The 17,357-nt window shown below is 61.8% G+C and overlaps 1 protein-coding gene across 1 annotated transcript in view; it reads right to left on the reverse strand.

Annotated features, from left to right (window-relative positions):
- Positions 1-11,933, reverse strand: part of TDRD9 (tudor domain containing 9) — a 38,574-nt gene extending 26,641 nt beyond the window's left edge. The window contains exons 1-9 of the mRNA XM_012724429.1: positions 11,853-11,933; positions 10,567-10,788; positions 9,977-10,099; positions 7,829-7,909; positions 6,847-7,011; positions 4,163-4,266; positions 2,316-2,380; positions 443-497; positions 264-348 (exon numbers count right to left, since the gene is read on the reverse strand). Coding sequence (XP_012579883.1) covers positions 264-348; positions 443-497; positions 2,316-2,380; positions 4,163-4,266; positions 6,847-7,011; positions 7,829-7,909; positions 9,977-10,099; positions 10,567-10,788; positions 11,853-11,918 — 966 coding nt within the window. The 5' untranslated portion in view covers positions 11,919-11,933. The remainder of the gene's footprint in view (positions 1-263; positions 349-442; positions 498-2,315; positions 2,381-4,162; positions 4,267-6,846; positions 7,012-7,828; positions 7,910-9,976; positions 10,100-10,566; positions 10,789-11,852) is intronic.
- Between the last annotated feature and the right edge of the window lie 5,424 nt (positions 11,934-17,357).

A 17,357-nucleotide genomic window follows, 5' to 3' on the forward strand; every position in this document is an offset into this window, starting at 1 on the left:
CCGAGGTGGCAGAAGCCCTCCTAACTGCGACTGGAACGGAGCCAGAGGCAAAGCCACGGTGTCTTCTCAGGGACACAATGACCCCAGCCTGGGAACCGCCAGAGCCGGGCACGGAAGCCTGAAGCCGAGGCACAGCCCGGCCATGACGCAGCGCAGACTCGTGCACCAGGCACGTCTCTCTGGGCGACCAGCCAGCCGCTGCACCAGCCCGGCACTGACGCGCAGGACAAGCCCAGCAGACACGGTAGCCCAGCCAGCCCTACCTTTCTATAGCCAGGCACTGGGCTCAGAAACACGTTGTTCTGCTCCTCCAAGGTCACGCTGGAGTGGAGAGGGTAGACCTGCAGCCTGCGCCACAAGGAGGGAGGTGAGGTGCCCACCGACAACCGCCAGACACCTGCGCGGGCCGGCCCACCTGCGGGCGCAGCTCCCGGAGACGCACCTTCTGTGGGTCATGTTGACCAGAAGCTCATGCATGTAGTTTATCTCGCCCAGACCTGGAACAGGGAGAGCGCGGCACTCAGCCAAGGGACAGGAGGCAGGGTGGCAAGAGGCCAGGCCACTGGCTCCCGCGGCAGCCGGGCTGGTCGCCCAAGCACAGTAGCAAGCAGAGACAGACGCGGGCTCAGAACAGGGCTGAACATTGCCCTGGTTTTCCTCCCTCGGGAGCTGGAAATTTCACATTTTTCCCATTGATTTCCCCAATTTCCATCACGAATGAGCATGCAATGTTTGCACAACCAAAACAGCACTTTGAAAGCCTTGATGGTAAATACACTTTTTCATTAGGCTGAAAACTGTGGACAAATAAAACGTGTTTCATTTTTTGCTTGGATCAGGAGTCCCTGAGCCACCTGTGAGCTGAACGTGTCTGTCTCCCAAGGATGGTGAGGTCCTAACCCCGGAGACTCAGAATGTGACCACCAGCGGGCAGTGTCCCTGTGGGCCGGCTCACCAAGCTGGGGTCAGGCAGCAGCCTCTTCGTGCAGCATGGGAGCACATCCCCCCCCCACAGATACCCCCACACTCACAGAGACAGACACCTACAGACATACACAGGCAGAAACACCCTACATACACTCACAGACACTCTCTCACACTCACGCAGAGACATAGATACAGGGACTGCAGACCTAGTGTCGTGGGCGCCACACAGTACCTCAGAGACACGTGGCCCTGGCCGTGCCATGACGGGACCTGCCGCCTCCAGAATGGGCGAGAAGAGCCCTGCTGTGTGCGTCTGCCAGGACAGAACGCAGCCCACAACTCGACCAGCACGGCCCCACCCACTCACAGAGCCAGCGATGACCATGGGCGCCAAGAAGGGCCCTGGGCAGAGGGGCTTCCTAGGAGCTCCCTCCTAGGTGTGGCCAAGGCAGCGCCCCCAACCCCCAAGCCAGGGGCCCCCACCTGCTCGGCCCACCCAGTCACCCCCACCCCGCCATCGCCCATCAGCGCCCTTCGCTGGGCCAGGCGCTCTGCTTACAGCTCCCAGTAACAGAACACCTCACGGCAGTCGCATGTCCCACCGAGCTATGCCACGTGACTCAGCAGCCAGAACCCCACTCTGCATGCACAACTCGGAGAGCTTAGGCTAAGCTCCCAGGTGTGCGAGCGCCCCTCTTCCCATGGGCAGGCCTGCAGGACTCCCACAACCCCGCAGCTGCACTCCGCACACGAGCAGCCACTCCCAGGCTCGGCCATGCTGCCAGCGCGATTTAACAGCTGACTGCTTCACTGGAAACCTGGGGGGACGAGGCCACCCCCAGAGCAGGCAGCCCAGAAGGCGGCGGCAGTGGGGGGGCGAGTGAACGCCACAGCGCCGGGCACTGGGATGTCCCTTCAGTGCTTTCATCCCCAGAAAGAACCTACTGCAGGTGGCCATGGGCACGAGCCAGCCTGGTGGCCTGGAAGTGCGCACAGTTATCTCCGAGCCGCTCTGCCGTGCTCATGGCGCCGCGCCACAGGCTGTGCGGTCATGCTCAGGCTCCTGCTGCCAGTGGAAAGTGTAGTGAGAAGCCAAGCCCAGGGGTGTCCGGGTCAGCCACCATAGCCCGAGTGTGGCTCCCACCCAGGGGTGACCAGACCCCACCTGTCCCCCACTGCTCCCCTCAGCAGTGGGTTTCAGCAGACCTGCCTGTTCTGCTTCCCACTCTGTTTCTGGGACGGCCTCTCACTCCCACACCTCTGGCCTGCACCCCAGTTCTTCTTGCAAAAATAAAGAAAATCCTTAAAAGTAACAAAGAAGCCACCCCAAAAGCCACACTGTTCACCTTTGCACAGCTACTGCGCACACTCGCCAGCCATGCACCCACCTGGCAGAAACACCAGCACGCTGCTGCGCTCCGACACGAACTCAGTCCCTGCCCAGGTCTTGGTCCTGTGGGAAATGGAAGGTGCACAGGTCACTGGAGGCTGGGAGAGCCGCTGCCCCTCTGGAAGCCAGGGCCCAGCCTCCCGGCCCGGCAGACACTGGCTGCCCATCCGGTGTACCGGTTCTCCCCCTAAGAAACCAGAGCCACCCCAGGACTAAGGCTCCCATGGCCTGGGAGGCCCAAGCCTTTCATTATTTCCTCCCCCAAAACTACCTGCAAGTTTAATTACTGACATTCCAGCCCTGAAAATAGTCTGCATCTAGTGTAACAGCAGCAAAATGTAAACTCCAAGTCCACGGGCTCTGAGGGGAACAACCACTGGCCAGGGGATGGCGCCGGGCACTGTGCCAGCCCCAGGCCCAAGCTATGCGCCGTCCGCCCTGCCTGGCCCGGAGGTCCCAGGCAGGACAACAAAGGGAACAAGCCAGACACGTGAGCCGTGCCAGACGGCCCCACGGAACCCAGGAGCACCGCCTGCGAGCCCGGCAGGCGGCGGGCCAGTCGCGGCCTTTGAGCACTTTTGATGAACAAGCTAGAAATGGAATTGAGGGGACAGGTCCACTCCCAGGAGCGTCAATGAGAATAAAATACACGATGGACTTAACAAGAAATGCAAAACTTACATTCTGAAAACTACTGTTAAAAAAAGGTCCCTCTGAACAGAAGAGCGCTGTCCCGCCACCCAGAAGACAAGCTGCCCTGACCTGGCGACACCCCCCAAACTGGATCACAAACCCAGCAACGCCTTTCAGAATCTGAACTGGCTTCTTTGCAGTTACTGACAAATTGATTCTAAAGTGCACACAAAACTGCAAGGCACACAGAATAGAATGAAGGTGGCAACACTCAGCCTTCGAATCTCTAAATAACCTTGAGCAAGGACAACCGGAGGTGCAGGGCTGGCGAAGGAAAGGCGTGCAGGTGGGTGGGGCAGAGCCAGAGCCCCAGAACAGCCCACGCGTGCATGTCCACAGCCAGCTGGCCACGCCTGCAGTAGGACCCCGCCTCGCAGAGACAGGCGTGGCAGGGCCGGCCTGGGAGAAAAGAGGGCCTGGAGGCCTGAGCTGGGGACACCCTCTGCTGGGCACCAGCAGCACGCCCCACGGAGGAGAGACCCACAGCAGGGGCCTGTCTACAGTAAACCGGGGTCTCCCAAGGACAGCCGCTGCGGGGGGTGGGGGCACTTGGTAACCCGCACCCGGACATGTGAAGACTGGCGACACCAGCGCAGGACAGGCAGCTGGCACAGCGGGAGGGCGTCTCTGGGCACCAGTTCACGCACAGGGGCTCCAGAGGCCGCCACACAGCCTCGCTCGCCAAGGCACCACCACAGAGACCACACTGGAGGTGGCAGCTCTGCACCAGGTGGCGAGAACAGAAAGCCGCCAGCCGGCGTGGCGAGGAGCAGCCACAACCGGGTCCTGAGGCGTGGCAGAGGACAGCAGCCGGACACCGGCCGCAGCGCCAGGGACACAGCCCACTCTAGCACGTGTCCACCGCCCGCACTGCTGCACGGGCGGGCATGACAGGCCCCCGGCGCCGGAGGAAGCCCAGGTGACACTGGCGTTGTCACCACAGGGGACGTGGGGCAGCAAGCTCTGGACCCAGCCCCAGGTCCGACCCAGAAGGCAGTGCCACGGCTGCTGCGTGTCCACACCGGCTACCTCCGGGCTGCAGATGCTTCAGAGCGGAAACTCACAGTCAGAAACCCGCGGCGCTCAACCCCATGTCTCCTCTGCGAGCACCTCCAGGCCCGCAGACACGGGAGGCGCAGCGAGGGCTCTCACCCACTCTCCTTCAGGTCCAGGTCGTCAAACATCCGGATCAGGGCGGCGGCGACTTCATATGCGTCCTGCGTGATCATCGGCTGCTCCAGGAGGTGAGGGGAGAACTGGACACGGGAAGGAGGCAGGTCGGGACACTGAGAGCAGGTCACCACGCAAACTCGGGGGTCACGAGCGGCCCTCCCACTCAGCTCCCCATGGGAAGCACCCCCAGATCACTGCCCCTGATGGCGCCTGCGCCGCCACAGGCCATGCTGAGGCTCCACGTGCCTGCGCAGTGTCGGGGACGCAGCCTGGGCCCTGGCACAGCATCGCCCATGTGGAACAGCCCCGGGACGCACCAGCACCTTCCGTCTCTGCCAGCCCCTAGCGACAGCAAGGCTCCCACTGGGGCCTGGGGACACTGAACCTCTCCTAGCTGTGATTAAAGGGAAGCCAAACTGACTCTGGGGCACTTAAAACTGCCCTCAGCTGCCACTGCAGGGCACCAGGGTTCACCAGAGCAGCAAAGCCCACCCACTGAGAAGTCCGGTCATGCCGAGCGCCCTCGTGCGTGGCCAGGCCCTCCATGTCAACACCCGCACATCAGGGCCCACTGCACCCACGGCATGTGGGCCCAAGGAAGCCCTTCGCCGCTGGCTTGCAAACGACCCCCACCTGGGGAAGAACGCAACAACTACGAGTCTCCAGGTAAGAAGCAGCCATGTTCTTCCCAACTTTTCACACAGCCAAGAGTCACCACCAAGGCAGAGCACCTGCCCCGCAGCCTGGACAGTGTGCCTCAGGGTCTGCTCCCCATGCCGACATCCCCCAGAAGTGGTTTTCTACTGTTAGCCCAACCACCACCACACACAACTCTACAAAAAAGAAAAATGCACATTGTTCACAAACTCCCACATGGCTCCAAATCCGCGCAGATGCATGTTCCTGCAAGCCACCACAGAAGAGCAGGTCACCAGCTCACAGCCAGCTCTGTACTGAAGAAAAGCCCCCCAGGTATTGGGGGGGGCCCAGACCCTGCCCCCAGGGACGGGCCTGAGGAGGGTGCAGAGGAGGGTGCAGAGTGGAGCAGGGGCTGGGAGGGTCCCGCGCAGCAGAGGCCCGTGATGAAGCCATGCTGCTGCCTGGGCCTGGACTGGGTGGCGCAGACTTGGGGCGACCGTGGGGGGTGGGGGTGACAGCAGCTTTGGTTCTGATTCTGATTTTGCTCTTTTCCTCCCAGACTTGTCTGGCCGAAACTTCTGCCGCTTTCCCAGGGGCCCTGCCGAAGGAGCCTGAGGCCTCTCTGGGCTGACCCGTGTGGCTGGGCCTTCACCCGTGAAGGGTGGGCGACCTCCGGCGCCTGCTTTGGAAACTCAGTTCTTCCCCATCCTTCCCCTTTTCCATATTCGTGTACATACACGAATTGTATTAAGGTTCCTTTCCACTGAAGTTCTCAACATACTGGAGTATGTGTCACCTAGGATGAAGTGGACAGCAGAACCTCTTTAGGACAGGCAGGTGTCAGGGTGCTGCAGTGCCTTCCCCCTGCCCTGTTAACAATTCTACTCGCTCTAGAATCCAAGTCCAGAAAACACCTTTCCCACATAATGCTCATGGCGTTCCCCGTGAGCCCGCCTCCCCCTCGGCCTGGAGCAGGTGGCAGGGAGGCACACAGGCCCTGGGCCCACGGCGGCCACAGAGCGAGGAGTGTGTGGGCCAGCACGCCCACCTAGGCAGGGCAGCCACTGCTGGGGACACCACACAGCAACTGCCTGCAGCAACTGGGGTAGCAGAGGGGACAGGAACATCTCAACCTCCTTCTACCAGCCCCCAGGCCCTCCTGGCGGATTCAGGGCAACTGGGATGGCCCAGCAGGGCACATGCCATGTGGGGTGTCTGCGTGCCAGGCATGGGCAGCCCTGGTGGTCTCGCCATCATGCACACACACAGCTTGCTTCTGTGCCTTTTCAAGGACCCGAGTTCCTTTGCAAGCATTAGAACAGGGTCCTGGACCTTCGTGCAGAGGTGCATGGAGGAAGGATGCGTTCTCTGACGCAAGACAGTGCACTGGAGCATGCGACAGCCAGCTGAAGATAAACCGCAGTGGTGACAGAGGTCCCCTGACTCTGAGACCTCATCACGTGGACATGAGCGAAGAAGACATGAGCTCTACAAGGCCGATGCTGGCGCCCGGGCAGGCTGAGCTCGCTCTCGGGATGCCTGCTGAGCAGCTGGCCGGGCCGAAGACAGGCTGCAGGCAGAAGACGCCACACCGGAGCTGCTGCCTGCTGGACAGAGCCCACCCCAAGGGCTCACAGGTCCTCGGCTTGCCCTGGGAGCCGTGTAAAGGTGTGCGGCTCTGCCCCACAACCCAAGCAAACCTCCAAGGGCCTCAATCATTTTGGTCAATTGTGGAGACCAGACAAGCACATTTCCCACATTCTGAAACTGGTCACAAAATGCAGACCTCGGCTGTTCCTGGTGTCCCCCCCACCGTGAACACGGCAGGGCTCAGTGCCCCCACGCCCCCCGCGTGACAGTCACTGTGGAACCGGGTAGGGACAAGCGGTGCCCGCTGCAAGGTTCTTCCAAAGTGCTGCCTTGTGTGTTGAGAAAGCCTCCCGTTCGCTGTGCAGCTGATGACCGGGGGGCCCTCCCTGCGCCTCGGCCCCACCTTCCCCCGCTGGAGCGCCAGCCCCACCTACTCGGCTATGGTGGATGTGCCCCAGGTCGTCCAGGTAGTGCTCGGTGATGGCGTGGGGTTTCCCTTCCACTTCGAAGACATAGGCAGGGTTCAACCTGTTCTGGACGGGGACGGCGAAATAGTCTGCGAACTCCCTGCAGTCGATGGTAGCCGACATCAGGATGACCTGGGGGTCAGAGGCCGAGCGGCAGCATCACCACAGTGAGTGCAAGGCGACACGCCCCAGCCGAGACGCAGAGATCCACCCTCCACGGCTTCTCCAGGCGTGCCCTCAAGTGATACACGCCACGGCGCTGGAAAAGCCTGCCACGGGTTTCAGAATGGGTCCGTCCAGAACAGAGAGCAGCTGGCTCTGCTCTGGCTCCCCTGGGGACCCGGTGCAGCGGGGCACCTGGGCAGACCCCAGCAGAGGGCCTGACCCCGCATTACTCTCCCTTTTGACTCAGAGACAAATGTGAGACTTGCACTGCCAGAACTCACTTTCCCACGAGCGGCCTGAGGCTGCAAGGAAGGCTGGAGAAGCCAGGGGGCTCAGAGTGGTCCGTGGGGGGTGGGAGGAAGTGGAGGGGGCACCCAGCCTGGGGCAGAGCGCCCAACTAGGCGCACATCAGGGACCCCTAGAGGGAGGGAAGGGAGACCTCGAAGGCCGCCTGTCCAGGGCCTGACAGCAGCTCTTCAAGCAGCAGCTGTTCTGAGGTCCAAGCCCCCATGACAGAACCATCGAGAACTCACATGTGTCTCCTGGCCAGTGACACATGCCACGGGCTCCTCTTTAGAAAGGGTTTGTCCACGCTCTTTTGAAACATTACAGAATCACTTCCTACTACTCATGTGAGAGTCATCGAGTTCCTCATCACTGTTTTCTGTAGTGGGTAAATGTTTTCAGTCCATAAACACCCTAACTGCTGCTTTCAAGTGTCTGTGCTAAAACATAAAGCACACCACTCTTACCCGGGAGCTCCACATGGACAAACCCGTCTCACCTTCACAAAGCGCGAGTTTGTCCGCAGCAGTTTGCGGACGACCAGCAGCAGGAAGTCCATCTCCTCTGTCCGCTCGTGCACCTAGGACCGGACACCGGGTGTCTCGTCAGGTCCAGGAGGGGCAGTGGGGGCCGCTCCTGGCTCAAGGCCACAGGCCGAGCAGAGGCGAGTCTCAGGGGCCCACGCCGGCCCCTTGGCAGTCAGGGTTCACCAGTGGCCACAATGCCCACAGTGCCCCAGGCATCATGCCAGCCAGAAGCGTGCCCGCCATGCCCCACTTAGACCAGCTCCGCCCACCACCTCAGCTCCCTCCCAGCTGCTCTGCTCTGCTCCTGCAGGCACGAGTGACAGAGCAATGTGTCCACCCATGGGACCTGGGGGAGGGCTACAGGGCCTGGCCCTGGAAAAGCTGGATCCAGCACAAACAGGTGAACCCAAAGCGTGTCAGCATCCTTGGCCCAGGGGAAGTGTGGGGCACTGGGGGCTGCCCCATGCCCTGCTCAGGTGGAGGCCGTCCCAGGCCACCCCAGGCCCTGGTGGCCCCAGCCCCACCCTGCCCCAACCAGAAACTGCCTACAGTGGGCCACTGTGACTTTTGCTCCACACAGGGAGGTGACTAGGTTTTCTGCTGAGCACGCACAGAGGAGGGGCGCCATCTCCTCAGGGTGCAGGGCCCACTCCTTACCCCACTGTGAGCCCAGGCCAGGCCCCACCTCGTCTATCTCACCCCCGGGAGCAGGCACACACTGTCAATTCATTCCTCGCTGTCACCAAACGCCACGACCCCTCTCCAACAGGAGAAGACAAAGGCCAGTGAAGCCTGGCAGAGCCCTTGGCATCCAGCCCTGGCATGCCAGCAGCCGCCTTCTTGTGCAGTGGCCCACAGTGCCAAGCCCCCAATCCTGCCTGCCTGCCTTTCTCCGCGGCACGTGAGCACGTACCCTAGGAAGCCACGAGCAGCCCAACACCACCTGGTCCCCGAAGTTCAGCAGGTGGCAGGAGAGAGGGGCCGGGGCGCGCCCTCAAGTGCACAGGGGCGAGGTCATTCTTTCCAGACAGCAGAAAACCCGCCACCCACACTCAACCACCTCTGCCCATAGCCCCCACACTGCTCAAGTTCTGATCACCCCACGCTCTAAGGACCGCATGAGACGTCTGACCCTCAGGTACATCAGCCCATTCCTTCCGCAAATCGCTGTGCGGCGCCCAGGCCCTGGTGGACCAGCTGCTCTCCACCTGGCCAGCGCTTGGCGCACAGCTTCAAGACAGAGCGCAAGAGCAAGAGCCCGTGTGCACCCGACAAGACCGCCAGCAGCAGAAAGATGAGGGATGGGCAGAAAACAAGCAGGGCATCAACAGTGGAGCTCTAGAGCAGGCCCCCTCCCCCCATAAGCCCACAGGAAGCCCCAAGGCTTAGTAAGTGACTCCACCCTGGCTACACAGCCCTGAGCTTGACTTTGCCTCCTGATGTGAAAACACTCTGCACCCTGCCTGCCTCACCCTTATGTCACCCTCTACCAACCGGGGAAGGAACCGGAGACCCAACCGTACCAGCTGGGCCGCAGAGTTCACACATCATTGGAGGACACACCAGGGCACCGAGAGCCGCCCCCCAGCAGCAGCCCCAGGACTCCCTCTCAGCCCATCCCTCCCCCCCAGAAGCAAGCGGAGCACCATTACTGGAGAGCTCTAGGCAGAGCTCAGGTGGAGCCGTTTCCCAGGTGCCTCAGACAGTTTCTGAAAACACCCCACACCTTAAAGAACTTGTTTAAAATATAAACAAAATCAAGTTAGCATTCCACTCTCACAGAGCAGAGTCCAGAAACTCTCTCATCCTTGCCTCAGAGGCAGCAACCAGCGACCAGTCAGTGACTTCTGGGCCCCCACCCGCCCACCTTCTGGATGCTACACTGGAGAGGCAGACCCACCAACCCACATGGCCCTGGGGCCTGGCCACCCCCGCCCCCACCCAGCCAGGGCCGCAGCCAGGACCAGAGCGACAAGACTCGCAGTGAGACTTCAGTCACAACACAGGGGTCACGCCTGCCAACCCCACTGCAAACAAGGGGTCCCTTTTGGTCCTCAACCTCCCGCCAAAGCCCCAACCCAAGCACACATCAAATCCGGAACCCAGAGCCAGGAGCCCACCTCATCAATGAAGACGTGCGTGAACTCTGCCAGACTCTTGGCACCCACCACCTTCTGCAGCAGCACCCCCGTGGTCACGTACATCAGCTTGGTGTCCTCTGTCGCCACCTTCTCCAGCCCCACCTCAGCCGAGGCAGGGAAAAGAGGACATTTTTAGTTTGAGTGGTTCATGCTTAACGACCCAAAGAGGCTACGTCATTTTGTACCGAAGCTAAAAGGAATAAAGAAATGATTGTAGATCACAAAAACAAAGAATCTAAATTAAAACTGAAGCTCACAAGCCCCTTTTTTTTTTTTTTTTTGAGGGACTGGGGCCTGCCTGCCTGACGAGCTCACATGGTCTGTGTTGCTTTTATGTGGAAAGACATCCTGACACAAAGAAGTAGTCAAAAGGATAAAGCTGTAAAAGTCTAAGAGTTCTTGCTTCTTTTCTCTATTCAAATGGGAAAGAGATTACAGTTATTTTCAAAAAATTCCGAGTCTCAGATCTTTAATGGGCCGTGGCTCTGTGCCATCAGCAACAGCTCGTTTTCACCCCCCGCAGCACACAATCACCTCCAGCACCCCACACAGCGCCCCACGCAGCCCACCTGGTAGCCCACCAGGCCACCCAGCGTCCAGGCACGCTCGCGGCTGATCCACCGAGCGATGCTGCTGGCCCCAATCTTGCGCGGCTGGGTGACCACGATGTTGCAATAGGTAGAGCGCTGGAGGTGGTGGTCCAGGACATACTGTGGGAGCTGAGTGCTCTTCCCACTGCCCGTGGCGCCATGGATGATGACCACAGAATTGCTCTCTATCAAAGACATCACCTAGGATTTAAAGCAATTTTTTTCGAAACTGCCACAGAATCATTAGCCATGTAAATGTCACCCAAGAGCCAGCAGCTCTCTGTGAGAGGGCCTGCAGGGTCTGCTGCCTCGCCCCGTCCCCAGCGAAGCAGTCACCGGTCACACCAGAGGCCTGGTCGACGGCTGTGGGGCCAGGCCTAGATAGCCCCAGCTCTGGCCCTCATGTCAAAAAAGGGAGCTGCCAGCCTGGGTTCTGATAGCGCCTTCTGAGTCTACACTGTCCTCTGATGTGTTGCGGTTCCTAACTCCGCCAAGGACGCCCATGGAGTGGAGGCGGCGTCCCGTGTTCCAGCGGCGGCTCCAGACCACGCCAAGACCACCAACTTGCGCTGCCCACTCGGCCTGTGCTTGTGACCCAGCCCTCCCCCTCCATGCTGAATCTACGTAAGCCTCCCAGCAATGCCACACAGGGTCAGGAAAAACACCCAAATTTGCACGTTGGTCACAAAACTTAACAAAGTATACCCAGCCTGCACGAGTTGTGAGAGTCAGTCTAATGCAAAATAAGAGTTGTATTTGTAGCCTTACAGTTTTACCTGTAACTGCTTCTTCCTCTGGTGTCTTTAGTTTCAGCACATTTAATAAAGGAGCTAATTAAAAACAATCTTCTGAACTCACAGTGAATCTGGCCTGGTCGCGTCAACAAAACGTGCTGATGACGGACCAAATCAAGCCGCCACAGCAGAGCCCGCAAAGGCCTAGGACAGCCCAGCACCGTGCTGGCGAGGGCGGCGTGCTGAGCCTGCAAAACCACCGGCGGGGCCGCCTGGTGAGGGGCGCCTGGGAAGAGGGGAGAGCTTGGGGAGCACCTTCCGAGGAGGAAAGCCAGGGTGACACCCTGGATGGCAGGGGGCTGGCTCAGGGGAAAGCTGAGCCAATCAAGACCATGACCTTGGAGAGGACACACACACCACCTGGACGGCCCACCTGCTAGCCCAGGTATGCACGCTCGGCACCTGGTGACCCAGCCAGGGGGGGACCCCAGGCACCGACTCAGCAAGATTACACGATGAGAAAATACTTACCTCTTCCTTACATCGATTTATTGGCAAATCAGGGTACTTGTAAGTTGTCTCCGGGACACACGTCATGTTGTTTAATTTAACCGAGGGTGGCCGAGGACCTGGGTACGGACAAAAGAAACACACGCAATGCTGTTGCCCTCTGGCAAAGACAAAGGCGGTCTACTCAGTTTACACAAGACATACACACTCACAAACCTGCACTCACACACCCCAACATTCATACATACCCCCACATTCCCACATACTCACATACCCCATACATGCCCACTCAAATTCACTCACACCCCCACAAAACACTCTCACACACCCCCCCACACACACGCTCACGCGGAGCCGACGGCCCAACGGTCCCGAGACTGAGCCGGCCCGGGAGCCTTCAGCCCTGACCCCAGCCGAGCGCGCCTTATCATCCACGCGCGGCGGGAAGGGACAAAGCGCAGCCCACACATGACAACCGGACGGCTGAGTACAGCAGCGGGGGGGGTGCGCGGGACCTTGGGCGACAAGCGTGGGCCCTGCGCCACTGGGCTGCACACCGGCCCCTAGTCAGCCTAGGGGCAACTCGGACTGTGGCGGGATGCCGCGCGTGGGGGTCTGGCCTCCTCCAGTTTCAGCACCCCATTCGCCCCCCACCAGCAGTCATGCCCAATAGCCTGCCTGACAGCCCTGTCCCCGCGCCTGCCCGGCTGCCCTCTGGCTACTCGGGGCGCTGCACGTGCTCTCCTCCGGCCGGGGCAGGGGGGTCTCAAGGCGCAGCACAATGGCTCCGAAGGAACGATCACCCCAGGAGCTCCTCTGTGCACCGTACTATTCCCAGGCCCGCTCACTCTCATCTCCTGGCCCCCCTCCCACAAAGCTGACACCCGTCAGCCAGGCTCCCGTTCTCCCCGCCGCTCCCTTCTCACCCTCCAGGAGCACGCGCACCTCCGCCTGCCCTGAGACTTGACTGCACTGCCTTTGACCACCCACTGCACTTAATGCATCATCCACCGTGTGAACAATCCGTTCCTTACAGAAGGCGCCAATGCCCGCAGTGGGCTCGGGGCTCCAGGCCAGCGCAGGCAACACTCCCTGCTATCCATGCGGTGGGTGTGTCCGTCAACAGGCCCCATACCCAGGGGGCAGGGCGGGGGCACCCCAGCATGGGCTGCGTGGACACACTAACTAACAGTCTGTCGTCCCCAGACTAGAGCTCTTGCTTTGAACAGACCCCTGCCCCGATGACGCCCAAGGAGAGCCAGGCGCCGACGTCATCAGAAGCTGACCAGGCCCAGCAGGCCAGAAGTCCAAAGTCAGGTAACGGAGCTGACAAGGGGACTGGGGACTGACCACGACGACACAGAAGCACCAACCACGACGGGCTGTTCTGATGCGCCAAGGCACTGGTGGCGAGTGGTGGCAAAGGTGGGCGCAGGACGCCCCTAGGGTGAGGGCCCACATCCGCAAGGCTGGCAGCTACCTGAATGGGCACAGCATGCACTGGGCAAGGGCAGCGCCCGAGATCCACAGCAGGAGGCCAGCAGAGGGGGCAACCACAGCAGGGCCGGCAGGCACTTCCAGGGAAAGGCTCTCCCAGGGGAGCAAACGCATCGCCCTTCCTCCTCGTGACACGGCCTGACCTTCCCGGGCTGCTGGCTGCAGAGGGCCTGTACCCACGTGAAGCCAGTGTCGGGAAACAGGGCCGTGGCCACAGGCCCCTGCGCAGTCACAAAACCACACACCAACACAGAAGCAGCACCTCGGTTCAGCGCTCGGAGAAAAGGAAGTGGGGTTAGGGAGGAGGGGGTGACTGAGGCAAGTCAACACCGCAAGGTGTCATCCAAAGCCATGTGGAAAAGGCCTCAACCCCAAAATTCGTGCCCATTCACGGAGAGTGTGAGCGACACCCCCCCCACATACGTGGCCAGAGCTGCCTTCTCAAGACCAACTCTGTCACGTGGCACCTCTCCCCTCACAAGCACTGGGGGAGAACCTTGAACCCCCCACCCCAGCTTCCCAGGAGAGTGGCTGGCACCACCAGAGTTATCTGGGGCCAAGGTGCAGAAGCCCCAAGGCCGACGCTCAGTCATGACACTGGAGCCCGAGCCCAGACCAGCTCACTGACCCCTACCTCACGGCCACTGGTCCTGCTAGCAACGGAAGGGTCATCTCCTGCCTGCCTGCCCGCCCAGGGCGAAAAACCTCCCGCAGACGTGGCGCCCTTCCCACCGCGCTCTATCCTTGCTCCTGTCATCACAGCCCCCGCTCCGGGCTCGCCCCTCCTCGGGACACCGGCCACCTGGACGCCCTCGCCTCCGCGCGACCTTCTCAGTCACAGCCACAAAGCCCCCTGCCATGGGCGATAACACAATCACAGGGTGGGGGGATCGGCTGCCCAGGCCCACCCAGCGCAGTCACTCCTCTCACGGGGCGCCTGCCCACCCCCCAGCTCTGCTCAGATGCCCTGGCCTGAGGCCCCAGAGCCGTCTTTCAGCAGTTTTCTGAAGAAGCCTCGACCAGGGCCACACGCGGCTCCCCAAGAGCTCTGGGCGCACCTGCCCCAGGTCAGAGTCTTTGGCGACCGGGACACCTCGCCGCTCGGGGTCAAGAAGGGGCCCCCAGGATGGCACCCTGGCGAGAAGCAACCATCGCCTCTCTGATGCTGCTGGAGGATGCTGCCATCATCCAAGCACCAGCGTGCAGGCGAGATCCACACCCTGCCCCTGCGGTCATGGCCTGTCCGCGCCCCAGGCAGGCTGCGACTCTAAGCACCAACAGCCAGGCATGAGCCAACGCGGGCCCCTAGGCCCCACCCGACTGGTACCAGCAACACTGGCCGTGGGGCTGCAGACAAACAGTGGTGTCCGCGCCGCGAGGACACCGAGGAGCACAGCGTGGAACCGTGGCTGAGCGTGGGCACCAGGTAGGGCCTCCCGCAGGAGGAGCGAAATGGCAAAGCGCTTCTTCAGGGCAGCCGCTGCCCCAGGCCCAAGGCCAGCAGTAAGGAACCAGGAGCCCCATGCGGCCAGCACAGCCAGCAGGGAGGACCTAGGCGCTGGGCAACAAGAGTGCGAGGCGGGGCCTGGGGAGGGGGCAAGGCCGGCCCGGCTGGCAGAGCCCAGGACACCAGTGCCCCAGTCAGGGGGCTCCTGGAGCTGGGAGGGGGCTGCCCTGTGGGCCACGGTGCCCGCCCAGGCGCTCCAGCGGGCCTGGAGGAGCTCCAAGCGGATGGCCGGCCCTGGGAGGGCTGAGGAGGCAACCCTGTGTCCTTTCTGCCTTGCTGAGACCAGTCACCTGACCAAAGGCATGGTGGGGTGCGGGGCCGCTGCGACAGGGCTCACCTGGCTGGCTGGTGGCGCGGGTGGCGGGGCCGCGCAGACCCAGCTCCTGGGCGCGGAGCTGCTGGTACCGGTCGATGTGTCCTTCTGGGCGCCTCGGGCTGAGCGGCCTGCGGAGAACAGAGAAGCTAGGACCCTGTCCCAGAACCAGGCCCCGGATGGGGGGGGTGGGGGGGTCCTGAGAGCTACTTCATAGTAGGCCACAGGAGAACACAAGTGGGCAGAAACACGAACACACTCAAACTCATGGGCGCTGGGGGAGGCGAGCCACAACAAGAAATTGTCTGGCAAAAAGGCGGCGGGGCCTCTGACTGCGGGCGCCCCCCCCCGACATGGCAGCCCACGGCCCACGCCAGGCCTGCCCACAGCGAGCTCTCCCCCTTGAAGCCGCTCCGCAGCCCCTAACATAGGAGCTGTCTGGCCGCAGCCAGCTCTGCGCCCTGCTCAGGAGCCCGCGGGGAGGGAGCTGCGGCAGGGAGCCCAGCCCGCCACTGCCCACTCGCCCTGACCGTGTCGCGGTCTGCAGCCCCTCGACAAGGACCCAAGCTGTGGCGTCCCGAGTCAGCCTGCCCTGTTCGCGGCCGTGTGACCCAGGCTGTGCCTCCTGCAGGAACGTGGGGCCAGACAAGTCAGGCCGAGCCGGGAGACGTGGGCTTGAGCAGAGGGAAACGTGGGAGTGGACCAGCAGCAGGGCGGAGGGCCAGGGGTGGCCAGTCTCCCAACGTCCTCCTTGCCGCACACTGCTGCGGCCCTGGAGCCCACGACAGCCGCTGCGGCAGGCGCGACTCCTCCCGGCGCGCACAGGGCTCAGACACTCTGCTGTCTCACAGGCCCGGCCTCCAGGGTGGCCTGGCTCACTCCCGGGGCAAGCAAACGCCCGCGCTGCCCGCCCTGGGTGAGACACGTAACGGCCGCTCGGCGGGCGGCTTCACGTGCTCCAGCCGGATGGGGCTGGCGTCTGCCCTCCCGCTCATTGCCCCACATTGGTCTTTATTGAATTTACAAGTCTCGGGCGTGAACAGTGAAAGTTTGAACCAGTTTGAAAACTGGCTTTCCTTAAGAACTGTCTTTACGTATGTGTGCGTACCAGAACAAGGGTGCAGGCCAGAGGGGCTGGGGTGAGGGAACGCCCCAGAGACTGGGGGAGCAGAGCAGGCGGAGCCACTGAAATCCGCTGAGAGGAGCAGCCGGGAGACAGCGGAGGTCTGCTGCACCCTGCGGGTCACTCCCTGGCCGGGGATGGACTCGGGCCGCAGTAGCCCCTGCACAGCGGGAGCCCCCTGTACACTGCTTCGTTAAAGCACACTGAAACCCATACTTTGCTCCAGACAAGACCGATCGCCTATCTAACACCCCAAAAAGCCACTTCAGTGCCAGACTGTTCTGCTGGTTGCAGGGCGTGGGACGTGGGCAGACGGCTGAGGCAGCGGTCGCAGGGAAACAGGCGCCGAGACGAAAACAGTCGCTCTGCAGCTGCCGAAGTTCTCTGTCCCCTCCCTGCCGCCAAGAAACAAACTCGTCAGTTCTTGAAACAATCCACGAGGCTGGCCCAGGCCATGCACTAGCACGGGCTGTGCCTGCCACGACAGTGACCTTGGAAACAGCAAGCCCCGCCAAGCGGACTCGCAGGGGGTCGGTGTTTCTATCCACCTCAGCGGGACGTGCTCACAACGGGTGTCCTTGGGAGATCCCCGAAGGCCCACGAACAGAAGAGGTACAGCAGCGGCCTCAAACGGGCAGGACGCACCTTCAGAAGCGCAGGCTGCGGGCTGAAAACTCTCCACCCCACAAACCCTGCAGGCTGACTGCTACAAAACCGAGCCACCGACGTCCTTCAACAGATGAACGGGCAGCCCGCGGTGCGTCAAGCAGTGGAGTAGTACTGCCCAGGCCTGGGAAGCCAGGAGGACGCCTGGACGCACACGGCTCCTGCAGGAAGCCAGTGTGAGGGGGCCGGCGGCGCCGGGGGCGCGGGCGAGGAGCCGGCAGCCGAGCTCTGCCTGAGTCGCGGGGACAAGTCCCTGTAGTTTGCCCAAGCCACACACGGCCGTGTCCAGCCAACGCCCTGGGCGCTGGCTCATCAGCGGCAACACATGGCCACGCCAAGAACGGACTAACAAAGGGGGGCAGCTGTCGGGGAGGGAGGGGGCTCAGCACCTCCTGCCCAATCTGGCAGCAACGTCGTGGT

The sequence above is a fragment of the Condylura cristata genome, unplaced genomic scaffold, assembly GCF_000260355.1.
Source record: "Condylura cristata isolate star-nosed mole 26May11 unplaced genomic scaffold, ConCri1.0 scaffold00013, whole genome shotgun sequence".
NCBI classification, from domain to species: Eukaryota; Metazoa; Chordata; class Mammalia; order Eulipotyphla; family Talpidae; genus Condylura; species Condylura cristata.